This window comes from Chelonia mydas, chromosome 6 (assembly GCF_015237465.2).
Source record: "Chelonia mydas isolate rCheMyd1 chromosome 6, rCheMyd1.pri.v2, whole genome shotgun sequence".
NCBI lineage: Eukaryota > Metazoa > Chordata > Testudines > Cheloniidae > Chelonia > Chelonia mydas.
The window spans coordinates 18,775,267-18,801,567 of NC_051246.2; the positions used below are offsets into that span (position 1 = coordinate 18,775,267).

At 51.7% G+C, this 26,301-nt stretch overlaps 2 protein-coding genes across 8 annotated transcripts in view; one reads left to right on the plus strand and one right to left on the minus strand.

The window, feature by feature from the left end:
- Nucleotides 1-590: 590 nt before the first annotated feature.
- On the plus strand, nt 591-2,798 carry LRRC10B (leucine rich repeat containing 10B). The gene has a single exon (XM_007065769.3). The coding sequence runs from the start codon at nt 1,346-1,348 to the stop codon at nt 2,234-2,236; it is 891 nt and encodes a 296-aa protein (XP_007065831.1). The 5' UTR covers nt 591-1,345; the 3' UTR covers nt 2,237-2,798.
- A 15,233-nt stretch (nt 2,799-18,031) lies between these two features.
- SYT7 (synaptotagmin 7) overlaps nt 18,032-26,301 on the minus strand; it is a 169,429-nt gene continuing 161,159 nt past the window's right edge. For all 7 annotated transcript variants that reach the window (XM_037899444.2, XM_037899448.2, XM_037899443.2 and 4 more), the window contains one exon: nt 18,032-25,972. In XM_037899444.2, coding sequence (XP_037755372.1) covers nt 25,868-25,972 — 105 coding nt within the window. In that variant the 3' untranslated portion in view covers nt 18,032-25,867. The remainder of the gene's footprint in view (nt 25,973-26,301) is intronic.

The window sequence follows — 26,301 nt, forward strand, 5'->3', positions numbered from 1 at the left end:
CTCTCAGTGGAGCTGGGCTGGGGGTGTGCGGTGGGTGTAGCATGGGAGGAAGTTGTGCAGTGGGTGGAGCTGGGGTGTGGTGGCTGTTGGAGGGTAGGGAGTCTCTCAGTGGAGCTGGGCTGGGTTGTGCGGTGGGTGTAGCATGGGAGGAAGTTGTGCAGTGGGTGGAGCTGGGGTGTGGTGGCTGTTGGAGGGTAGGGAGTCTCTCAGTGGAGCTGGGCTGGGTTGTGCGGTGGGTGTAGCATGGGAGGAAGTTGTGCAGTGGGTGGAGCTGGGGTGTGGTGGCTGTTGGAGGGTAGGGAGTGTCTCAGTGGAGCTGGGCTGGGTTGTGCGGTGGGTGTAGCATCGGAGGAAGTTGTGCAGTGGGTGGAGCTGGGGTGTGGTGGCTGTTGGAGGGAAGGGAGTCTCTCAGTGGAGCTGGGCTGGGGGTGTGCGGTGGGTGTACCGGAGGAAGGGGTGTGGGGGTTGAGCCTGGGGCTGTAGCCCTGGGGTGTCTGTGCCCTGTGCAGCCTAGGCCGTAGTGAGGACACAGGTGCTGGGGGCGGGGCCGAGTGTAGCCGAGGCTGTACTCGGGGGCGGGGCGAGGCCCGTGTCGGCTGTAGGCGGGGCAGGGCCTCGCGAGCGAGCCCATATCGGGTACAGCCAGGCCCGCAGCAGCGGCCCCGGGGAGTGGGCGTGTCATAGGGGCGGGGTCTGAGGACAGCCCGCCCCCGCTGGCCCGAGCGGCTCCGCCATAGGCGGGCTGTCCCGCGTGGGGGTTGCCATGGAGACGAGTCGCTAGGCGCCGGGTGTGTGGGAGCCGAGCTCAGACCGAGCCGGGAGCCCCGGAGCGAGAGGCCGGGAGGCACCGGGGGCCGCGCAGCGGCAGGGCCGGCACCACGCGGGGGGGAGGCCGATCCCGGGTAGGGGCAGGGTGCTAGCCCCGGGAGGGCGATCCAGGGGGTACCGGCCCGGCCCTGGCTGGGGGATCCCGGGGGCTTTGGTCCTGGTCCCGGGAGGCTGATCCGGGGGCACCGGCCCCATAGCCGGGGGGCTGTTGCGGGGGCCCTGCTCCCGGCCCTGGCAGGAGGAGGCAAGGGGGCGCCCAAGGGGGGCACATGTCCTAGTCTGGAGGGAGGCAATCCAGAGGCACCAGTCCCAGCCCTGGCCGGAGGGGAGCAAGGGGGCACCAGTCCCAGCTCCAGGAGGCTGGTCGGTCCCATCCCTGACAGGGGGGACCCGGGGGGGGCACTGGTCTTAGTCCCAGGAGGCCAATCCGGGGGGCACCAGGTTAGCTGGTTGTCATGTTCCCTGTGGGCTGCCCCGCTGGAGGCGGTGGCTCTCGTTATCCCAGCAGCCCTTGGCCATGAGAATGGGCAGCGCAGGGTCCTCAGGCAGGGAGGAGCGGCTGCCATCAGGAGCGGAGGAGCAGCTGAGTGGTGGGGATCAGACACTGGAGCTGACCGGGCGGCACCTGAAGCGGCTGCCAGGCCCAGTGTGTGCCCTGGGCAGCCTGCAGAAGCTCTACATCAGTGGCACGGGGTTGCGTGAGCTGCCTGAGGAGATCGAGGGACTGCGGGAGCTGCGCATCCTGGCACTGGACTTCAACAAGCTGGAGGAGGTGCCTGAGGCACTATGCCGCCTGCCCCGTCTCACCCGCCTCTACCTGGGCAGCAACCGCCTCTTTGGCCTCCCTGCAGACTTTGCCCAGCTCCAGACTCTGCGCTGCTTGTGGATCGAGAACAACTACCTGTACCATTTCCCTCGGGCCTTGCTCCAGATGCCTGCACTGCAGTCCTTGCAGATGGGTGACAATCGACTCCGGGCACTGCCAGGCAGCCTGCCGCGTATGACTGGCCTCCGGGGGCTATGGCTTTATGGGAATCGCTTTGAGGAGTTCCCACAGCCCCTGCTCCGCATGACCCAGCTCCATATCCTTGACCTGGACCGCAACAAGATCATCGATTTCCCAGACCTGGCCCACCTAAAAGGGTTACGGCTCTTTTCCTATGACCATAATCCAGTTAAAGCACCACCCTGTGTGGCTGACACGGTCACCCTTGTGGGCGATGGGGCCCAGGAGCTGATGGAGGCCAGGGAGGAACGTCTCCAGAGCCTGCGGGAGCAGGAGGAGCAGGATGAACAGGAGGAGAATGGCTCAGAAGCCATGCAGGGCACCCTGAGGAACGACTCCTCTCTGCTGGAGGATGCTGAAGGCAGTTTCTCTGCCCTGGAATGCTCCCCAGAAGAAACATGAGAATGGGCACTACAACAACATGGTTGCTGCTCAGAAAATCTGGTGGACATTGGTGGGCTGGTATATCCGCTTCTGCGCTGCAAGGGGTGAGAGTTTGCATGGACCATCTGTGGCCATGGGGGGCCACAGTCTCCCAACTAGGGTCATGGGCAACTACCAGTCCAGGGAGTCACTATCTTCTTGCACGAGACAGGAAAACCATGAATCAAAGGGATCACCGTCTCCTTGCTGGGACCACAGACCGCAAAGGGGAGTATCATCTATCTGCAGAAGTGCTGGGCAGTCACTGCACCCCTGAGACATCCTGCATAACCACAGGATATGGGGGTTGGCAGGGGAAACCACAATGCTGTTGTGTTGGATAATCCCATTGGACCAGGTCTGTAGGAGGATGGTCCCTGTTTGAGATGGGCATTGATAAGAGTTGGCCTTCTCAGAACAGCCAGCTTGTGGTGGAAGCCTGGAATTGAAAGGACTTTAATGTGACAATCTGTGGCTGTTTGGTTAGGTATCTATGAGTGATCTCTGCTACTTGCCATCCGGCCCATTGCCACGGGACTCAGAAGCAAGACAGGAAAAAGCCATGCTGTTTGGTTTGGTGGGGTTTTTTCATTCCCTTGGACTCCGCGCCCTGGAGGGCTATAGGGTTCGAGTATGAACAGAAAAGCTTCTCACATCCTAGAGATTCCTATTCTGCTACTGGAATTAGACTCACAGAGAGAAACATCTCCCAAGCTGCTCCTTCCAGCTGTCAGCTTTGAAAAGAAGCTGATAGGAAAGCCTTGTTTGTGCGCAGCACTCGCTCTCTGGCCTGGAAAGGGTTTTTGCCTCCGCTCTTTGTATGGTGGGAAAAGGAGCCCTGTGCGCTGCTTTGCAGGCTGCCTGGACTTTCCATTCCCTTAAATGGGCACAGAAGCAAAAGCTGGTGTGAACTGGGCCACCAGGACTGTGTGCGTCTGGGGCAGTGGGGTGGCAGCAGCAGGACTCTCTCCGACTCTCTCTTTCCTCCTGGGGGTGGCAGGCTCATTCTCCCATTCCACCGCGGGCTAGATTTGTACCAAATCTAAGCAATAAAAAGTAGAAAACTGAGAAAATCTGGTAGTGAGAGGAAGAGGCTCCCAGGCTGATTCTCAGGGAGGCTGCTGCCAGGATGGTTTATTTGGAAAGAGTATGTAAACAGAATCATATGGTCTGGGGAAAGGGAACTGGGTTCTCAAGCATCTGTGTTATTTTTAACATTTTGGGGAATCCTGTTTCCTCTCTCTGCCCGTCTCTGAACTGTACTGTCTTTTTTGCACTCTTCCTCGCTCTCCTCCATCCCTCCTCTGCTGCTGTCATTTGTGACTCCCTCTGCAGTGCAACTCCTCCCTCACTGGGAACTAGGTCCATTCTCCTTCCCTCCTTTCCATACCTCTCTCTGAGCTCCCCTCCATAGCGCTCTCCCCTCCACTCCTCCTCTCCTCCCCTCCACTCCTCCCTGGGCTGTGTTCACTCTCAGCCCAGCTTCAATCTCAGTAACTTTATTGGCATGGCAAAGTATACCAGTATTGCCAAAGTTAATACACTTTGTCAAGTCTCTGTGCCTTGGTCAGGGTTTTAGAGGATTAACTGGGTTTTATACCATGTGCCCACTATGATCTTTTGTGGATTTGCTGGCTGGGGGCCAGGTAGCATTAAGACATTTCCACTGTCTTTTTCCTTTCACTCAAAGTTATGTCATTTTTCTTCTTTGCTTTGCTGCAAAGAGTCTTGCTAGTTCTGATCACTTGGAAAAGTCTCCTCCTCTTCTTTTGGATCTCATGCAGCAGAATAAAAAGTGCCTCTCAGTTTCAGTCTCTCCTGTCACAGTGGGGTACAAAATTGCCCATCCTTGGGTTTCTAGTGGAAAGTGTCCTGGTTTCCGTTTTTGCTTTGGAATCACTGCTTCAATACTTGGTGAGAGCACAGCTCTGTTTTACACAGTGCCCTGTAGATAGGAGGTCTGCTAGTGTGAAGGGAGCTAGAACAATCTAGCTGCTTGTGTTGATGATGTTCTCTAATTCCAGTAGCCAACATACTTTTCTTTTTTGGGGCTTTGTGCAGTGTCTGGAAGAAGGTGGGAAGATGTTGCCTGTGTAAGAGTGGAGGGTGATTTTAGCAGTGCTTATGTCCCCTCCAGTGCAGCCTGAGTGCCAATTGCTGTACTCCACATTCCCCACCCATAAAGATCTAGCAGTAGATTTATCCGCGGGTTGAAGGTAGCCAGAGAATTTTAAAGGTCTGTAGCACATCCTGTAGCCGGCTGGGCCCTTCCTGCTGCATGACTATGAGGCCAAGGTGTGGCTTGTTCAGGTGGGTTCTGTGTGTGTCTGCACAGTAACATTTTAATTTGCTTTGGGGCTTTAAGCCTGTGATTTTTGGTCTTTTCTAGGCTGAGCTGACAGGGCCTGTGTGCTGTTGTAGCAGGTGTCTCTGTAGCAGGTTCAGGTGCCTTGGGTGGGGATTAATCAGCCCAGTACTGATAACAGGAATAGTATGACTCATGTCTCTCAGAACTGCTCTGTCCCTGTCTGCGTCATTTTTGCTCCGGGGGCTGAATTGGTCTGTGTGACTAAGGGAGGCTCAAACTGCATGGTCTTGGTCCTGGAGCTGGCCCATCTGCACCTGAAAACCAAGTCCTCACTCTCTGTTGTTCTGTCTGAGCTGTGGGGTGTCTCTTTCTGAGCCGTGCTCTCTCTGTCAGCTGTGTCCTCTCTCTCAGCCATGTCCTCTCTCTCTCCCACCTCATTTGAAAAGCCCTTGTGGCACCTGAGGATATGCCATCCCAGCTGCAGTGGGCCACGAAGTGATGAGTAGAGAGGCTGGAAGGTCAGGCCAAGGGGCAAACACGGGAGGTGAGAGAGACTGACTCAAGTGGCTGTTGGGAAAACGAATTCTAATTGTGCTATCGAAATGACAGCGGGTGGAGGGGGAGAGAATGTCTCCTGACAGTTACAGCACTTAGTGCTTCCCTGGCCCTTGTATTTCAGAGCTCCAGAATCCTGCTGCCCCTGTCTCTGTGAGTTAGGGGTATATAGCATGTTATCCCCATAGCACTCCGCAGTGATCTCCTCTCTGAGCCCACTGCTGCTGCCTGCCCTGGCTAGCTCTGTGCACTGGGGCATGCCTGCCTGAGGCTTAGCGCACACATGAGTTTATGAAGCTGGGTACACTGAGGCTAAACTGCTGCCTGGGAAGGGCCTTTTATTGCTGATTGTCCAGACTCCCATGAAATTGGTGGTGGGGATTCCTGTACCTCTTAGAGGTGTTTTGTTTACCAAGATCAGGAATGTTGCTTAACTGGAGTAGTTAATTCATTCCCCTCTTCCTCCTGTTTTGAGTCATTTCTCTGCTCTCCTTCTCTTGATCAGCTTCAAGTGGTTTTATTAGGCTTCTTAAGGGAACAATTTCAAATGATTTCCTTTGCTGTTTCTTATAGTAACATCCGGAGTCAGCAAGAGGCTGCCAGGTCAGGGGCGGGGATTGAGAAGCGAGTTATCTCAGTCCCGCCCCCTCTGCTGGAGCGGGACATTGGACTGGCGGCAGTTGCTGAGTCAGCCCAGGAATCTGGTGTATGTGTGGCAAGAATGCAGGTACCCACAGGAACATTGCTTGTGCTAAAGGCTGACTGGCCCTGATTATCTTAATCCTCAGCCTCACTGAGCATGAAGTCTAAATCCTACTGCCCATTTGTGAAGGTGGAGTGAATTTCTACTGTCCTGCTCCAGCCAGGATGAGGGAAGGTCTCTTAGTCTTCCAAAGACCGGATCAGAGCAGTGAGTCCTTCTCATCTGGTATTTCACTTCCTTGAGGCATTAGAGCAGATCAGTGATCAGCTGGGCCAATATCTGTCCTCCTTGTTATAATATAATAGACCCGTGGTCTGTCTAGTCTGGTATCCTGCCTCTGGCAGTAACCAGTATGTTCCCCCGCATGATACATCGAATTGTGCAATACCATAGCAAGGTGGTAGGGGGCAATAATGTTTGCTGATCCCAGATGGTGATCAGCTTTCACTGAAGTATAAGAACCTGTGGATCCCACTGAGTTCTTTTCCCCCATAACATCCTGCAGCAGTGAGTTTCCCAAGTTACTTGTCGGAACAGCATGTGTCTGTGGACCTGTCCAGACACTTCAGACCAAAGGTTTACATTTTTGATTTTAAAAACAGTCAGAGTTGCAAGACATTTTAACTAGAGCTGGTCAAAAAATGTTCAGATGACAGTTTTCTCAAAACTCTCTGCGGGAGCATAGGGACTTTGACAAAATGTTGTTACAAAATAAAAATGGAACTGAAGGGTTGGGGTAAGGTCAAAGTGGAATGTTTTGTTTTTCATTTTGAAATAACTTTATTTAGAAATGTATTTTGTATTCTATCAGTAACATATAAACTTTTAAAAAAGTCAAAATCTGAACGAAATGTTTTGTTTGATCTGAAACTAAATTGCTTTGAAAATTTCATTTCATGGGAAATTTCACCGTGTTCTGTGTCCATGCTGGTGTGGCGCAAACCCAGGTTTTGAAATGTTGGAATTTCCTGCAGAATAAAAAGGCTGCGTTTCAAGTGGCTCTGATTGTAACCAATAAGACTGCAGTATGCAAATGAACTACAGTCAAGTGTATGGAGGGATACGGAATGTTTGTGAGTTGTGAAGTTCCAGAATTATGTCGCGATCTGAGAGGCCATTGTCTAGGGTTTCATCCAGAGTTGGCTTTGTTGTCTGTGTATCAGGTGTGACACAGCTCTGCTGCCCGGTATCATAAGTTCACATTCCAGCTGGGTTGACTTAGCTTTTCTACTGAGAGAGAGAAACTGAGCGCCAGGCTTTAACCGGAGTGGTCCAGTCTGCTCTGTTTGGACATTAAGGCTCCCAGGCACTTTTATAAGATTAGGATTTTGCCCCTGCTCTCTGGTGTTCTGGCACAGTGGTGCTCAACCATTGATACGTGTACCCCCTGAGTGAATGCAGAGGTCTCGAGGGGTACATCAACTTCTCTAAATATTTGCCTAGTTTTACAACAGGCTACATAAAAAGCACTAGTGAAGTCAGTGCAAACTAAAATTTCATACAGACAATGACTGGTTTGTACTGCTCTTACTGAAATGCAAGTACAATATTTATATTCCAATTGATTTATTTTATAATGGTAAAAATGAGAAAGTCAGCAACTTTTCAGTAATAGTGTGCTGTGACACTTTTGTATGTTTATGTTTGATGTTGTAAGCAAGTAGTGTGAGGTGAAACTTGAGGGTATGCAAGACAGATCCCATTCCTGAAAGGGGTGCAGTAGTCTGGAAAGGGTGAGAGTCACTATTCCAGAGTGTGTTGTATCCTGGCTGGATCCCACCTTTCACTCCAAACGTGGGCTCTGTTCAGAGGTGCTATCTGAATGGTTTATAGCAGGGGAATTTTTTGGTCAAGGTATAGTCAAGGTCCAGACTCCAGAGAAACATTTTTCACACATCAATAACAATAATGATAATAAGTAAATAAAAAGATTTCATGGTCCGTTCAAAAGCCTCTGGCAGTCTGGATTTGGCTCACGGTCTGCCTATTGACTACCCCAGTTCATAGTGTCTGAAGTGCTTTGGGATTGAAGACACTACAGTAATACAAGATAGTGGCATTCACACCTCTATGTACGAATGGGACAACCTGCATGCATAGAGAGTGGCATGTATGCACACCACTGCTTTCCACTGAATAAAATCAGAAATGTTCTTCTGTATGTCAGAGCACTCTACTGCTGATAGCTAAGGAAGATTCCCCTTTAGCTCAAGGAGCAGGAGTCTATGCTTTTTTTTTTTTTTTTAAAAGCAGGAGATCTGAGTTCTATCCCCACTATCACTTTGAAGGTCTGATTGGCCCCAGTGTGCAACATAATGACAAGCACAGAGTTTGTAGATGGCCACATTTTTGTTGCAGTCCCACAGAAAGGCATTTGGATGCTGAAATAACACAGTCTCCCCTCCTTGCCCTGCTTTTTTGTTGGGGCCATTACTTCTGCTGCTCCCCAGCTCTTCTGCCTGGCTGCCCCATGCTACCCCTGTGAGTCTGACTTCCCCAGGCTCCCTCCATCTGACTGTCTGCGCTGTGCTTCCCTTATGGCATTAGACTGCCTATTTTTCACTCCCATGGAGGGCATTAGCTGGAGGGAGTCAAGAGAGGGTCCACAAAAGGAATGGGATCCAATCTGGGAGGCCGGTTCCAGGCACAACAATTGCATCTGCACGGATCGGGATTGGGCCTGCATTCCAGGAGAGCATGTGCAGGTCTGGTCATGAGCTAATCTGACGCTGCAGGAATCCAAGTGAGACTTCACAGCCCTAGCACTGTATGCAAATAGCTATGGCATGTGTGCATCTTTGGGTCACAGTATAGAGCATAGGATCTGTATGTATATAAGTGGCATATTCTCCAATATCCAGCGTGCACTGCTTTGTGTCTTGTTTTAATCACAGCTGTTAGGAGCATGCTTCTGTTTCCATCTGCTCCTGCTGACTGCAAACATAAGGCAGCCTAGCAGAGAAGAAGTCTCTCTTTAGAAGGGCATGAATCTGAAATGTTCAGGGTAAACAAAACGAGCAGGTTCACTGCAAAAGGGAATAGCACATTTTGTTACCTGTCCCTTCAGAGAACCCTTCTCATATGTACAGTGTCTGCTGGAAGAGAAATACGAATCAGTCGCATTGACTGTGGCAAGTGGTTTCATATGACCATTCTGCTCTTTACACTGAGACAATCCAAGCATACACAAGGCCTGATCCTCAGAAGGTATTAATTGGCCTAGTTCCATTAAAATCAATGGAGCTGCACCGATTTACCCCAGCTGAGGTTCTGGCTCGCAACGTATACGTGAGAAGTCTCGATGTCTCAGGGCAATCATCCACCTACGCCCAGTAGTCGTCGTCATAGGAGGCAATATACAAATCCCTGACTTCCTTGGGTTTCAATCTTGGGCCATATTTGGGACTCTGGCTTCCTAGGTAGAGGTGTTTGTGCTGTTCCAGTAGGTGACATTGGTTTGGCTGGCACAGTGCGTGTTGTCTTAGCGATTCACAGATTGTGTATGCCGTAGGAGATGCAAGGTTTGCGAACGCCGGTCCAGGGCTTTTTATCAGCTTCTGGTTTGCTCATGTAGAGCAGGGATCTCCTCAGCCGGTTCAGAGAGCTGCTATTTCAGCCATTTCTGTGTGCTGAGAAAAGGGGTTGGCACATGGACTGGTGATTTGAAGTGTGATTTACTCTGAAAAGTGAGTCTGCAAAAACGGCAGGGGGTTGCTCAGCAGATCTACTCCCGGAGTGTTTTCAGAGGCCCAGCACATTTGGGGGCACCTGAAAATAATGAATAATATCTGGTTGCTTTATTGAGAAAAATACATTTTGGCTGTTTTTCACACCTCTTAGCCCTGCGGTGCCAGCACAGCTCCAGGAGAGTGAGCTGGATTCTGTTCCTTCTGCACGGACACCATCGGCAGAATTGTGTGCTCAGGGTCTGTCTGCACTGCAGTCAGGGGGGTGATTGCAGCATGTATAGACATACCTAAGGTAGCTTTGATGGAGCTCGAGTAAGGATAGCCGTGAATCTGCGGCAGAATGGAGGGCAGCGGCTTGAGTGTGTACCCAGGGTCCTGGGCAGGTGGGCTCCAGTTTTACTGTTCTTGTAAGTGGAGCTAGATCAAAGCTCACTCAGGTCTGTCACCACATGCTACAGTCACATCTCCTGATTGCCATGCGGCCATGCCTCCGTTCCAGTCATTTACACATGTGCAACCCCATTGAAGGTGAAGGGGTTTCACCAGTGTCGCTGAGGACACAATCAGAAGATAGGGGGCTGCAGAGATGCCAACAAAGGTCTAAGTTGGCCTGCAGAAACTCTCTAGCTGGTGATGATGTCGAAGAAGGAAAGAATTAAATTTAGTTTTCAGAGCCTAAGGTGAGTTTTAGTGGCTGGCTTCTTTTTACTTGTATACTAAGCACATTTGACCTGGAATCATTGAGAGGTGACAGATTGTGGAACATCACGGTGCCATTTCTGTAGTGTCACTTTTCAGAGTAGAATCACACTTTAAAGTCAATAAGTGAATTCCGATAGAGGCTGAAGAACCTTTGCCATCAGCCTTGGCTTTTGACCAGTATACGTTCTGTCCTTTGGACTGGTTCCTTAGCAAGACTGTTGCTTTGTGGATAACACAGATTAACTGTGCTATGTTTACCAACTCATGCACTGGCAAAGTTTGCAGATTCCTCTGAGGAATAACAAAGGCCGTTGTCTAAGACAATCTTTTTAGGGATTCCATGTCTAGCGAGTATGGCCCTCCGTTTGTGGTACTTTCAGCGGTATTCAGGATTTCCAGTTCAGAGAAGTTAGTGTAATATTGCACAACATTCATATCGTGTCTGTTGTTCCACACAAGGAATCACACAACTGTCAATGGTCTGCCAGGATCTTGTTGGCATTCCATGAGGTATCATTGGCTCACTTGTATCAAGCTGGTCAACTTGCTGACAATGTACCAAACCAAAGGAATAGGTCACAGTTTCTTTGCTCGCCTTTCTGCATGCCCATCAGCCAGAGGTTATGGGCCTACTACACAAGTGGGTGGGTGAGGATCTGTGGCCTGCAATGTGCAGGCGGTCAGCTTAGGTGATTGCAAAGGTACCCTCTGGCCTTAAAGTCTCTGAACCCAGTTGGAGAGTTTCACAGTGCACATGGAACACCTGTTCTGGCCAAATAACCCATCTCAGTGGATTGCCACCCTTGGGCTCATGCTGCCAGCATGAGACAAAGCCAGAACTGCCTGAGCTCTGAAGGGCTGAGGTATGGCCAACTCCTGCAGTCCACTCCTGCAGCGTGTGGTCTGCTCCTTAGTGTTCCATGGCCAATTCTTTTCAGACTGCCTTCGGTGAAGGGGCTGCCTGGGGACTTGCCAGCAAGTTTGTCCTGGCTTTTGGTGACGCTTCAGCAGCGTTGTGATACTTTAGCCCTGTATCTTTTACTGGTTCCTTGAGTTGTCTGTTTCTGTCTGTCTGTCTGTCTGTCTGGGTGTTCAAGGCCATGACCATTGGTGGTGTTGGTGCTATCTGCTCCTTCCAGGGTGCCTAGGCAAAGACTGACTGGCTGCCTGTGCCACGGGTGCGCTCAGGGCCTTGGGCCTGTCTCCTCTACAGCGCATCCTTCTGTGGGTGCAGCAATGAGACATTTCTCTGAACCCATTGCAGCTCTGTGGCACTGAGATTAGTCCTGCAGTACACTGCCCTGTTAATGTGCTTGGGCTTTGTGCCTTTGAGCTCCCTCTGCTCTGGAGTTTACCCCTTGACATCAGCAGGCGTATAGAATCGTAGGACTGGAAGGGACCTCGAGAGGTCATCTAGTCCAGCCCCCTGCACTCATGGCAGGACTCAGTATTACCTAGACCATCCACGGCAGGTGTTTGTTTAACCTGCTCTTAAAAATCTCCATCGATGGAGATTCCACCACCTCCCGAGGCAATTTATTCCAGTGCTTAACCACTCTGACAGTTAGGAAGTTTTTCCTAATGTCCAACCTAAACCTCCCTTGCTGCAATTAAAGCCCATTGCTTCTTGTCCTATCCTCAGAGGTTAAGGAGAACAATTTTTCTTCCTCCTCTTTGTAATAACCCTTTATGTACTTGAAGTATATATTATGTATATGACTGGCCGTTGTACATGATGCTGACGCCCCAGCTTCTTGTGCGTTCTCTTGCGGCTGTGGGCTCTTAATGATGTGTGAATGCCTGTGTGTAAGGCTTTTTAAGAGAGAAGTCTCACTCTCTTGGCTGCTGAAGTCAAAGACCCAAGGTGCAAAAGGTCTCAATGACTGGGAACTTCATTATCTGTAGTGGCTAGGTTGACATCTTTTGTGCCTGGTCAAGTCTTCCATATTCCACAATATGCTGGTTCAGTGCCTTTCCAGCCATTGGACCAGGAGGTCTCGTCCGCCAAAGAAGACTTAGCATGCTGGCGATAGGCCTTTCTCTGCATAGCTGCCTTGTAGGGGAATATGGGGTGTAGAAGGAGAGGTAGTACTTCTGAAAGTCAAGACAGTTGCACTCTTGAGAGGTTCTTTTTCATTGGTCTTCATTTTATACCCGACTCTCACCTGTGGCTCCAAGTAGCAGCTAGTATGTGACAACGGCCATACCCCAGGACACTGCTTTGATTGGGGGGCTAATCCAGGGAGAGGCTGGCTTTGACACCAGTACAATAGGTTCTGCTGTTCCCAAGAGAGCTGTAGCTAAATGGCTCTTTGGATTTGCTGCTACGACCTGCCAAGGGTCCTTCCATTCACAGAAGAGCAGTTTCGGCAACCGTTGTCAAATCTGTCTCTGTTCAGATTTGCAGTGCAGCCACCTGGTTTACGCTGCATTAATTTACCAAGCATCAATGTTTAGACTTGGCTTTTCAGCAACAATCCAGGCTTGATTTATCGGTGCTTAAACTGCCTTCAAGGCTGGGCTCACCATGATCCTGCTGCCCCCTGGAGTTTTATTTAATTGGGATATCTCTTGAAATTGTCCAGCAGTTGCATTTTTAGGAGATACCTTATTCTTCCAGGTTAAAAATCTGTTACCTTTCAAGGCACATATATCCCTTGTTTTACTCTGTTATTAGTTCTTATTGCAGTATCTGGTACAGTGTGGTTTAGTATTCAAGAAGAGAATCAAATGAGATGGTATCTTTGGAAATCAATGAAATCACTTGTCTGAATTTTTGTTCTCCTCCCAGTGGATTAGTGCTCTCCCCTCTTCCCCGCAGACCTGGGGCTCTGGAGTTTCTGCCTATTAGTTTTGCTAATTGCCTGGTGGGATTATTTTTGCCTCTTGCTTTGGAAGGAACTGACCAGGGAACAAGGAAAAGCAACCTAGTCATTGAGAGAGGGGGAAGTGGGTGTGTGACATGAGACATCCCTTTACGGGTACCTAACTGCTCAGAACTTCACAGCTAGGAGAATTTCTTCCTGGTCTTATGCTGGTTTTATACACCTAAAATCAGTAATCCTCTGACTTTGATGGGCCAGATGCCCAGCTGGTGCAAATCAGCATAGCGTCATTGATTTCAGTAAAGCTATGCCAGTTTACACCAGCTGCGGATTTGCCCCTACGTCTTCAGAGAGCAAGAACCGCTAGGAAATTATTTTATTTTTTCTTGCTTTTAAAGATTACACCATTCAAAAATGAGATTTCTTCTCTCTGTTTCCATTATTTGGCAATGAAGCAGGGACATTCCTTTTTCAATATCTAGCAGTCTACCCCTTACTGCTAATTCCAAAGTTTTATTTTGTTCTTCCCCTTTAGTTGCCTCTGTCACTTTCCGATCACTTCCTGGCACTTCAGAATTTCCCATGTGGTCCTGCATGTTCATTCTTTCGCTGGTGTTATCAGTAATGGATTTTTGTTATTTTTTAGCAGCTTGTCAACAGGCCTCTCTCTCCATGGACGATACACAGCGTGGCTGTCGCATCTGCCATTGGAGAATCCTGCAGTGAATGGTTATTTCAGGATTGATCGAAATAATTCATGGCTGGATTTAACTCTAACGTGGGGATCAATACCTATATTGATGAAAGCGCTTGTAGCCAAATACCAGTGCCTGTCGCTCCTTTGCTGTTTGTGCATAATGTTCCCCTGTTGGTGTGAATGAACTGGTTGCATAACAGAGGGGTGGCCCTTCTGGAAGAACAGAATAAGTTCATTCTTAAATGCATCTGCTTGTAGCATCAGCTGTTCTTTTGGATCAAAGTAGATAAACGCTGGACCTGCTTCTTTTCTGATACCTCTGAGCATGAGTTTCTTCTATTTTCACAGACCTGGTTGGGCTAAACGGGCCAAGTATTGTCTCTAGCTCAGAACAATAGTCCTGTGGTCATTCCTTGTTCTTGATCGTAGTGACGGGAGTTTGATCCCACCTACAGCAATGCAACATCTGGGATGCAGATCACACTTTTCCTTGGCCTAAGATGTGCCCCTTTGGCAGGTGATTCCTAGAGTTTCCCCCAAATATTTGGATGATGTCAAGTGACTGCAGCTCTGTTGAGTCTTTCATGTCTGGTACTGGAATTTTTCTTATGCTGAACTGATGCCAAAAGGTGGACAAAGGAATTTGTCCTGGTTAAAATCAGTCAAAAATAGACTCACGATGACTCTTCAGACAGTTGAATTGCTTAATACTCTGGCCTCACATCCTGCACTCCGGAGGAGCCAGTTAGTGTAGGTGTAATGTGCCAGATGCTCAGCACAGCCATGCTGATTTGCACCAGCTGAGGATCTGGCCCATTGACTTCAAAATCTGGCGTAATGTGGACATAGTGTTGCTCACCTATGCTGCTGAGGGTCCAGACAGACTGAGTTTGCTTGTTTGGGGCTTTTTCTCTAACTGGTAAATAGCAGTTTGTAAATGACTGTTTGTAGCTCCTGTCATGCTAGTGACAATCCCTGCTTTTACTGCGTGGTCTAATTCCTGCTGGAGGCAATTTCAGTTTGCAAGTGGTATTTTTCTTGGTGTGCTGATGGCAGATGAGATCAAGATGAGAGGAATGTTTACCTGAAAAAATATTCAGTTCTTGAAAACGTCGGCATGCTCTGTGAGAACAGCAGGTTTTGTAATCTCAGCTGGAGCTACAAAGAACCCCAATATAATACATTCAAGGGACTGGAAAGCAGCCAGATCTCATCAGCTGAGAATTCCTCCGGCAGGGCAGGACAGAACCCCTGCACCACCACTCAGCCCCAGCGTAAGGGGCATGTCGGGGTGGGGAGGGGCAGTGGCCAGGGTGTGCTGCGCTGTAGCTGTGCGCAGTGGGTATAGGTGACAGCAGCCTGTCCCAGGCGAAGAGTGGTGCAGATGCAATCTGCAAATCAGGGAGCAGTAACCAGCTCCCCTGGGCCTCCCCGTGCTGAGCAGATGTCAGTTGTGCTCCGCTCCAAACATGCTTCCAGGCCCATAACTGGATGTGGCTGAGTGTTTACAGCAGGCTTACAGGTGGCATTTTTCAATCCGCTTTCTAGTTCTTCTGTACCATTGTGCTTAACGGACCTGCAAAGGAGTTACAGGAAATTGGGCTGATGCTCTTTTCTGCTTCTTCATGGTGGACAAATAAAATATCAGGAATGCCAACTCTGGTCTTCTTGGGGATCTTGGAGGATGTGTCCTTACGCCGGGTGCCTCATTCTTATGCCGTAATTAAAGGGGAGAAGGTGCTCAGGCTTTACCAAAGTCATCCTCTCCACCGTGATAATTAGACATTGGAGTTAATAAAAATCAAACCAATCTGAAAGAATGTGAAACAGTCTAACTTGAAGTCCCTCCTTCGCCTCTCCCTTGGGGCCTGAGACAAAGCCTATTTGAGGTCAGTGGAACAACACCAGTGGTCTTTGGTTCAGGCACTTGCTCAGCTTTCACTCCCTGGGCTCCTCTGATGGCCACCATGTTACTAGATTTCTAATCACTGGGGAGTCTTCCAGGCTTAGTCTTGAATTTCTAGTGTTTAAAAAAAAAAAAAAAAAAAGGCCGAAAAAGCCCTTTATCCATCACAAAGGATCAATAAAAGCCACAAGCCCCCCAGTGATTCATCCTGGGCCCATCACCTATAAGCTGTTCACCTCCACAGCCTGACACACGTTTGTTGGCACGTGGAGGCCGGGGTTTGAAATGTGCAGGGCAGGGGTGTTGAGTGTCTGTCTCACAGTCTGAGTATCTGTGCCTAGCGGGAGATTAGTAGGTGTTTGGCTTGAACATGACTTATTTGTTTCTGAGGCATTGTTAGTGCCTATCAATCAAAAGCTCCCTGCTGTCAGAAACACTGTTCTTGTCACCTGCAGTCTAATGATGGGCCTGGATCTGTGTGGCTCAGGGCTGAGACTTGTGCAAAGCAACGGCTTTTATTACACTTGGCGTAATTTCTGCATTAGCAGGTTTCCTTCCTGCGCATTTTCTGTGCCCATGGTGGGAGGAAGGGAGGGTGAAGACTCTGTGGCCTGCTTCAGTCCCTTCAGCAATGGGGATTTGCTAGTGTTTTTGCATGGCTCTTCCTTGCCTGAATGCGCTTCAATCACCTTCCATTCCTGCAGCTACTGCTTTTACCTGGGATTTTGCGACTTCTGCAGGTCTGGAGAAAGCCCCGGCTTTCTCCAGTAGCACCATTTCATCGCTGTCTGTGCAGCTGCTGTCCATAACCGCTTTCATTCACTTCCATGCTGGTCAGGTGCCTCTGTGACTAACTCCTTGCTCTCCAGATTTCCAGCCCATTGTAGGTGCGGGAAGCCAGTCAGATGCTGACGCAAGGGCCTGTTTGAAGCGCCCTAGGAAAGGGCACAGTTAGCAGTGTGCTGCCATTTCCATCTGCTCCTCGCGGACAGAAGGTTGTCAAGTGTGAACACAATCGATAATTGCTGGGCGGACCAGAGGAGCCCTTTCTGTCGCACAGACAGGGGCAGGAGGCGGGCAGCGCCGTTCGTTGTGGGCCTGTAACACCAGGTGTTTATCCTTGTAGCAGGCAAACCCTTTGCTGAGCAGGTCAGGGCGTGGCTTTGCAGAGCGTCATGGGTAGATGCCCTAAATTATTAAAGTGAAAACCTGGGGCAGTTGCCAAAGCGGGGGCAGGGGCAGGGGCACACTTGCCTTTATCCATCCCAGTCAGCCCCATGTCCTCTTTCAGTCTAAACAAAGGACTCAGTACAGTGAAGGACGCGGTGGGGGGGAACCTATGTTTCTCCTTTGGCATCTCCTGCCTGTGCTCTCCCAGCCCCTTCACTACCCTGTATTCCACCCTGCTCAGAGTCCTGCTATGGGTTTGCTCGTCTCCTTTCTGCTGCTGGGATTTCTTGGAGCCTCTCGCTCCACACTCGGCTCCTTGCTTTCATTTCTTTGCCAAGCCAGTGCTGCTGGCTATAGCACCAAGAGCACACTGAGCCCTTGGCAGACCCGTACGATCCATCCCTTCCCCCAGTTGCTCAGTCCCCACACCCCAATCCCCTCTCCTGTGCTTCAAAAGCCTCCTGCTCCTCTACGCAGGGTCCTCCAATACTTTCCCTCTGGCTCCATGGCCCCAAATATTTCTCGCCATGGCTCCAAAGGGGTTTGGAGGTCTGACAAAGTCACCTTCTGCCAGGGTTGAGGGGCCTAGAAGTCCACTGGCAAGCGGATACGTTGCAGGCAGGGAGCGGAGGCCATGCTCCCAGAGGCAGGGTGACTGGCAGAGCACTGCTGATCAGGAGGCCAGGCAGAACGGTAGGAGGAAAGGGGAGCCAGCCAGGCCAGCAGAAGGGGCTGGATCTCTCCAGGTTCCAGTGAAAATGGGAGCGATCCATGTTACAACATGAGTCAGAAGGCCAGGGTCACCCACTCCAGCTAGACGTTCCCCAGCTTTTGGAGAGCATCAACGTCTGGCTAAGCTTTGTAGCCCTGTAACAGGCCAGTTTCCTTAGCCCATGCCTGCAGGAAGTGCATTTTGCACAGCATTCTGGGTCTCCTTACAGCCCAGCCCACCCTACCCCTCTGCCACATCCAGGCCATGTCTTGGGAGGCTGTTTGGGAAGCTGAAACCACAGAGAAGATGAAAATGCCTCAAGAGGTTGAGGGCAGGGAGAGGATCCGCTGATCCCTGGATCTGCTCGCGGTGGGAACACCCCTTCCATCCCATTCTCCCACCTTGCGTCCCCTGGTGGGGCTGTGCGTGAATCACACCCCGCCACTCCCCTCCCGCATCCCCGGCACCCTACTGCAAGTGACCAGAGAGAATGCTGAAACCCGAGTTATTTGCTGTCCTTTATTATTCAGAAGAGAGGCCGCCTCCACAAAACGAGGGGCCAGGTCTCCAAAAATATGGTTCTTCAAAGAAAACGATCCTACCTCGTAAACATTCGAGATGATGAAATCACGCTGGCTTAGTAGTAAGTAGTTGGGTTATTTGTCTCCCGTTATAATTTTTTTGGTGTGTTTTCTCTGTTTCTATTATAAAATTACGGCAACGCCATGAGTTTAACATCTCTTCAGCCCAAACACAATAGAAATGAGGCAGCAGCGGTGTCTAGCCCAGCTGCTGCCGTTGCTGCTAGCAAAGAAGTCTACAGTTTAGTCATTATGTTTTTTCGTTTTCTTGTATTTTACACACCAGTTCGATGGTTATCAGCACATGAAGAAGAGCTACCCAAACAAGATACAGCAAAGAGCTCTAGAGTTAAAAAGGAACACGCAACTCCTGGAAATCCAGCCATACAAAAGAAACCACTTCTGGGGAAAGGAAGGGGAACGGGTTAGCCCCGGCTGCTAACCCAGTGGGAACACGGGCAGAGAGGCCGTTTGGTCAATAATGAAAATAGTACTTTGCATGTCTCTAGCACCTTTCATTGAAGGATCTCAAAGTGCTTTACTCAGAGGCCGGATTTGTCTCCTGTTACTCGTGTTAAGTAAGCACCTTGCTCCACAAAAAATGCCACTGAAGTCAGTGGGGTTTCTTGTGGCACTGGGGGATGACGCCATGTGACTTTGGGGATCCGAAACTGGTTCTTGTAGATTAAGCCTCACACCCTACCCCACAGCGAGGGAGGGAAGTATTATTAGCCCCTTTTTACAAGTGTGGAAACTGAGGCACGGCGAGGTTCAGTGATTTGCCCAAAGTCACACAGTGAGTCAGTGGCAAAGTCAGTGATAGAACCCAGGAATCCTGGCTTCATGTCCTCTCTGCCCTAACCATTAGACATGCTGCCTCCCACTTAGTTGAATGGCAACTATTGCCCCTCCATGCCACCACTCTGCTTATTATCAGCCAGTCAGTGCCAGCATTGCTGTTAGCCAGCAGCATGAAACCCGTTCAGCTCATCTTCCCCTCCTCTGCCAGGTTTATAAGTGTCTTTGATTACAAAAAAAAGGAGAGAGAATATGAAAAAAACCACAAATATTCTTAACACGATTATTTCTGTCAAGATTGTCCAGCACTTTAAAGAGGGACTTTCATCGCAGGCAAAACTTTAGTTTGATGCATAAATACGTTCCTTTTGTGGCTTTACATCTCCACATGACATTAGCTGCATACATTGGTCACATGGCTGCCAATGCAGGAATGGGTACCAGGACTTCTGGGATGTTAGCTACCCCTGCCCCTTTGCTAGCCCGGATCTCCCAGCATGTCATGAATTCAGCCTGGGCTGGAAGTAGGAATATCCCTGTTGTACCAAAGAAGAATCAGAGTCCCACGTAGGTGCAGCAGTTTTCCTGAGGCCACACGGGGACCGGTGTGATGGTCAAAACTGAATCAGTTTCACTGAGAATTTTGGAAGCTGTGGAGCCAAACCCCAGCCTGGAGGGGGGTGGAAGGCCACCAGGGAGCAGGAGTTCAGAGGGCAGCTGACACGGAGGACCCCAGGGCTGGCCTCACCTTAACACCTCCACAGGTGACGAGTTTACTCTTTCCCGTTGGGGTTGCACACGTCCCCCTTCTGTTTCTTCCACTGTCCAGCAAGAGCCACAATGCCAAAGCTGAGACCTCACAGTTGTAACCATGGCCACAGCCTGGGCTGTCACTGAGGCAGACTTCTGACAGGAGTGGGTGGACTAGTAAAACGCCCCTTGCCCCTTGAGTCCTGAATAGTTTTGTGCCCAAATGAGCCAAATTCTGTTCACTCTGCTGCCTGAGGGTTGTCACGCTTGTAATCTGGGAGTGTTTGGCCAGTGGCCAGCGACACAGGATCCTAGTCACAATTTTAGCACAGGTTGGTGCAAAAGTTCATACCAGAAAGTTGGTTAATTTTTTTCCTCCTGTTGCGAATGGTTCCATCATGCAATCAGTGGAGCAGAAACATCAGCAAGTGATTTAGGTGACCAGTTACACACGCTGACTAACAGTGAGGAGTTGATTCAGTTGTGAACCACCGCTATCACCCGAGCTATGCCGAATAACCAATAGTGTATATTAGAAGGAATGGGGCTCTGGACGACGATCATTCATCCCATAGTTGGACTAGCTCTAGCTCGGACTTTGCCGGAGGCTCAGGAAGAGGCAGAGGAAGGGCTGCAGGTGAGAAACCATTCCCATCAACACAGCTCAGCTCAAATACTGACATGGGAAGCTGCGTGTTTTCAAGTTTGCTTTGGCGCGAAAGTCCCCCTTTGCGAAAAGTATCCCTTTGGAATGTTTCCTTGCATCTGATTGGCTGAGAGCTGCATGGGTGGGGCACAAAAATAAAAAGACGCTGTCGCCCCTCCCACATCAATACGAGTTTGGTTTTTATTTCTGTAGTAAACCAGTAACTATTTCACCTAATGAGTGCAGATCGCTAAGGGCTGTCTCACCGTCTCTCTTGCTCTCTCTGCGTTTTTAAGTGGCCTTTTCTTCCCCAGGGTCCCTTCCCCCACAGACCAATAAATAAACCTATTAGCACTTCCTCTGGGCTTTGAAGAACTGGCTCAGCTCAGAAGTGATGCCACAAAATGGGGGAACAAGAAAGAACCGAAAGTCCACCCAACCCTTCCTAGGAGATCCCAACCCTTTCCCCATCACCTGTAGGCCTTCTTCCATCCTCCCGTCATGGTTTATTGTTAATTTTATAAAAATGTGCCCATCACAAATGTCTCTAGGCACCTGCACGTTATGTAGAAAAAACACCATAACACAATAACTATGTCAACCAAAGAAAAGACTCTTATGCCCTAAAAAATAGGTGAACTACTGTACAGAGCCTATCAGTCACCCCACTCAGGGAAGGCCTGAGAGAGTAGGTGGTCCTTACATCATGCCCACCAGGTTATGAACCTTGGGCTCTGTTGGCTGGATGGAAGCAGAAGTGAATGCGTGCGTTGAGAGCCTTCTCCGAGGCTTTCCCAATAGATTTTAAAATCATGAATAACCTAAGACTGAGAGTGACATCAATTATCAAGGTGGCACCCAAGGAGGTTGTTGCACCGGTAGCGAGGACCTAAACTACCCTGTGATTTATAGGTTAATAATGACACCGTGAATCACACCTGGAAGCTCATGGGAATCTACTGTAGCCTCTGGAAGAATAGGTGTAACGTTTTCACTGTGCCGGACACAGCTCATTACCAGGTTTCGCACCAGTGCTACAACCCAGATGATCTCCAAGGGACTGCCAGTGTAGAGTGCATGGCAGAAATCCAGTCTGGAGGCCATCAATGCCTGAATAACAATCAAGGTCCAAGTGAGATGGTCACAATCGTCTGACTAGAGGCAGAAGAATAAAAGCTGCCAGTGATGCCTGAGATTGCGGGGGAGGCTGGAGTTCTGACAGCACCTCCAGTTTGGACCTGCGCTAATAAAGGGTGGGAACAACCTTTCAATAACCCCCAGCCATACACTCTAACTGGTACCCAACCTACCAGCATCATTGCGCCAGGAAATGGAGATGGCGCGCGACCTGCCACTGACATAACAAGGACATTGCTGTGGCCTGTAATGTCTCAGTCTCCTCTGCCCCTGGTGGCCTCACACACAAACTGAACAGGACCTAATGGAATTGCAGCGTACCACACATGAACATGCTCTTCCGTCAATAAAGCAGTTGCCCAGCATCACCTGCCCTGAGCAGACCTACGCCAGAGCCATCTCATCAGCCCTAGCTACGATCTTCAATAGAGTCAACCAACCCTCAAGGTCCTCAGCTCCAAAGGCTGCTGGCAGATCTACAAGGAACATGGTGATACCTGAACTTTGTCCATCACTAGGAGCTCAACAGGCAGCTAGACTAGTGCAGCCTCCATGCCACAAACGGAAAGGAATCAAGGCAACCTATGGACTCTACATGACACCCAAGGTGTCCTCCCACAGTCTCTTCAGTGATCTCATCTAAAAAAGGGTAGATTAGAGCAAGGCCAGTGAGACTGACAGTGTCAAGCGAGGACGGCGTGTGCATGGACCTAGTGAGGACCGCTAATGAGAGGCAGCTGGCCTCGTCAGTAGGCGTTAATGATCTCACCGAACAATGGACACAGTGTTCCCTGCCCCCCACCCCAGCTCTGAGGGTTCTAGAACATCACAAGGGAAACTGAATAGATGTTGTCATCACCCAGGGCAACGTGCCATGTGACTCCACCACCCAGCCGGGCATGAGTGCTGCAAGGCAGCCTAGACACCTCTAAATGCAGAGCTCCCATGGTCTAGGGGAGCACACCCTCTACCTGGTTTCACCCTGGTATCCCCCCTCGCATTCCCCCCACCTACACGTCCTAGTACCCGACTCGATACCTAACCATCCACTTAGCACAGAGACACCCCAGCACCCACCCAGTCGCCACCCCAGGCACCAGCCTACCCAGTGGTCTCAGTACCTAACTCAGCCATCCACCCAGCTGCCCCTGCAGCCACCCCAGGCACACGTGCACCAATCAGTCCCAGTACCTAGCCCCGACACCCTCTCCCTCAATCAGGTCTGGACCCCTTAACCCTTCCCCCCATCTATCAGTCTTGGCACCCACCCCAAGGACCTTCACCCTCCCATCTATCATCCACAGCACCCTTGCAACTAGCCCACTCGCCCTGCCGAGCAGCCATCCTCCCACCCAATGGCCTCAGCACCTATTCCACCACCCAGCCAGCTGCCTCAGCACTCAACACACCCAGGGTGGCCAGAGCAAGGTGGGGGGCAGAGTCCCTTCAAGCACCCAGCTTTGGGCACTGCAGCCCTGTGTGATGGGGGGGGGGAGGGGGTGGGCTGGGAATAGTGAACTGGTGACAGGAGCCCAGCTTGGAGGGGGGGACACACTTTTTTTGCGGGGGGGGAGGGCTGTGTGGCGAAGGTGAACCATTTTATGGCTCCCCAGTAAGAGGAGTGGCTGGGGGTAGGGGGGAACCAGCGACATGGGGCTGCAGAACAATGGTGAGGAGGCCAGGCCTCAGCAGGGGAGCAGCCATGGGGCCCTGGAAAGAGGGTCCCAGAGGGCCATGCATAGCAAGGGGGCAGCTGTGCTGGACCAGGGATTGGGGGGAGCTGGCTGGCATGTACCAGCCGCCTGCCTTGAGTCTAGTTCAGGGCCTGAGCGCTGTGTTTCTGCCAGCGGGGGAATCAGGGACCAGCCCCATGCGCAGATGGGGCGGGGGCGGGAGGGCAACTCTGGAAGCGCCTGGTCTCTGCGGGGCTCCCTGGCCAGCAACCTGGGCAGTGACTCCAAGGGCGATCAGCCGGAGCCAGAGCCCCGGCACTGCTCTGCCTATGGCCCTACAGTGCCACCTGGTGGAGGCTCTGCAGCTGTGCAGGCGCTACGGTTTGCTCTCGCCAGGCCCATGGCTTGGGCTCCAAAGCAGCCGGGCAGTTTCCAGCTAGCTCTCTAGCAGGGTCCCTGGCTGAGCGAGGCCGATGCTTAATTCACCACAACCCCCGCCCCGGCTCAGCCCTGGCGGGAATGGAGAGTAACAGTCCCTTCAATGGGGCAGAGGAAGGGCCGGGGCAGCTCAGAGCCCTGGGGCTGCGTGACGTGCTGGGCAGCAGGCAGGGGCATGCGGGGCGTGCGGGCCATGGGGTGCTCCCGGCTAGGCCAGTGCCAGCCGCTCCCAGCAGGGGGCGGTGTAGGCAGTGGCGTAGCAGCAGCCCTGGCGCGCTCACAGCTAGGCCAGTCTGGCCCCCTGCTTGTGGGGAATGGTGGGCGGTGGGCATGTGGGGGGTGGGATGTGTCCACAGCGTTCCCATGCCCCAGCGCTCAGGGCTCTGGCGTTCTTCACCACCTAGCAGGGGCTTCTGGGTGACATTAGTTCTTTTGGGCCCATTCATAGGCGAGGTGCAGCCCCTTTGCCCCAGTGTCGTACTGCCAGGAAATGAGCAGCAATGCCCAGAACGGTGGGGGGTGGGGGGTGGGGAACAGAGCACCCCAGGTGCCCAGTCAGCTGCTCCAGCGGACGTGGCCCAGTGAGGTGCCTGGAATGGGCTCAGATGGGCCCCCGTGAAATGGCCGCCTGCTACTTCAGCCCATGCAGGAGACCCCATCATGGGGCGGCATCACATTTGGATTGAGGAGGAGGGGCCATATCCAATCCCACAGCTAGGGGGAGACAGATAGCAAGTGGGAAACCTTCACAGACAGCACCTCTGAGGCCTAGGGCAGATTGGGTGCTGGAGGGGTGGGCAGCGTATGGTGAGGGTGTGGGGCATCTGGGGTCAGGTTGGGGGATGGGTGCTGGAGAGCTGGGCTGTGTATGGTGCGGGTGTCTGGGGTTGGGATGGGTGCTGGAGAGGTGGGCTGTGTATGGTGAGGGTGTCTGGGGTTGGGATGGGTACTGGAGGAGTGGGCTGTGCATGGTGAGGGTGTTTAGGGTTGGGATGGGTGCTGGAGGTGTGGGCTGTGCATGGTGAGGGTGTTTAGGGTTGGGATGGGTGCTGGAGGGGTGGGCTGTGTACGGTGAGGGTGTGGGGTGTCTGGGGTCGGGTTGGGGGATGGGTGCTGGAGGAGTGGTCTGTTTGTGGTGAGGGTGTCTGGGGTCTTGTTGGGGGATGAGTGCTGGAGGGGTGGGCTGTTTCGGGGTCCATATGCCTGGGAGCGTGGCAGTGTTTGGGAGCTGGGACATTCTCTCAGTTTGAGCAGGATGAGGCCCTCAGCAGCCAGAGGGAGGTGTCTACAGTCAAGCTCTCATTAGCCCTAAAGCTGAGCCCAGTTTGGCTACCGATCCATCTGTTATGGCTTCCAATCCCATATGCAACAGAGTGGTCACGAGGGGAGACCCTGTCTGGTGGCCGGCTCCTTCCGCCTCCCTCCCTATCAAGCATCAACTGGCAGCAGAGACTGGCCCCACTCCCCATGTGGCATCAGTTCCTTCAAACCCCACGCACCAGCCAATTAAAAAAACCCCACCTCCCGCACTGGAACCACCACCATCCTGTGGGATCAGGGGTTGCTTCCCAGGCAGGGCAGAGAGCGAGAGAGACGTGAGCAGCCCGCACGCAAACATGTGACACTTACAACACGCTTATACACACACACAGCAAACGCACAGGAGGCTGTTGGAGTGACGCGGCTTCCCCCAGCCCTGGCCGGGATGGGATTCTAGCCGCTATTACTTATATTATTCTTATTACTCTTACAAGTTTTATTGAATTAAAAATAAATGACCTCAAGGAGACGAAAGGCGCGTCCCCCTTGCCAGCCCCCCTCCTAGGCCCACGCGCCCCCTAGGAGAAGCTGGCTTCCTCGGGGGACCACTCCCAACGGGCCTTGGGCTGGAAGAACTCGTAGGAAGTCTCGTGTGGCGGAGGCCTCTCCTCCTCTCACCACCTCACAGAGCCAGTCGCGCCAACACCACTTCCCCTCCCCCCAGGGCCAAAACAAACCGGCGCCGAGGCTTCTTCCCACCTAGAGGGCTGGCGTCTCTCTCTCGGCGTAACGAGTCAGAAGGAAAGGCTAAAGCAGGAAGTCGGGCACTAAAGATGCTCCCATTGGTGCCGGGCGCTCCGTGGACACAGCGGGCGGGCAACGCTGCTTCCCAGAGTTTGGAAACGTTGCCAACTTCACACCCTCAGCTCCTTGTCAGCCCCGAGCTCATCCCCTAGGGGGATCCCCAGGTGCCTCTGTTGTGCATAAAGTAGTGAGAGCATGGCCAAGAAACGTCGACTCCGAGCGGTGAAAGCCAGAAAGAATTCTCAGCCGCTGCCGCTCAGGCCTTCAGCTGGTGCCACTGTGCCACGGCCTGCCGGGGATGGGAGATCATATCCTTCCAGTGCTTCACCTCGCCGGGGCCACTCTTCCAGGACAGGTAAATCTACAGGGAGAGAAACCCGAGAGTCACTGACTCCCCCTCCTTGTGTGCCTGGGCCACAGCTCAGCTCTGTACCTCCCCCTTCCAACACTGCAGCTAGGGTCACCTTCCTCCCTGCTGCACTGACTCCATCGGCCTCCCTTTAGCTCACTGGATTGCTGCTCAGAGACTTTAAAGGCCAGAAGGGAGCATCATGATCATCAAGTCTGACCTGCTGCACGTTGCAGGCCATAGGACTTCACCCACCCAATCCTGCAATAGACCCCGAACCTCTGGCTGAGTTACTGATGTCCTCAAATCTTGATTTAAAGACTTCAAGGTCCACCATTTAC

Bases quoted from the DNA above. Each gene is read 5' to 3' on its own strand.
- LRRC10B (XM_007065769.3), top strand. From the start codon at position 1,346: ATGAGAATGGGCAGCGCAGGGTCCTCAGGCAGGGAGGAGCGGCTGCCA.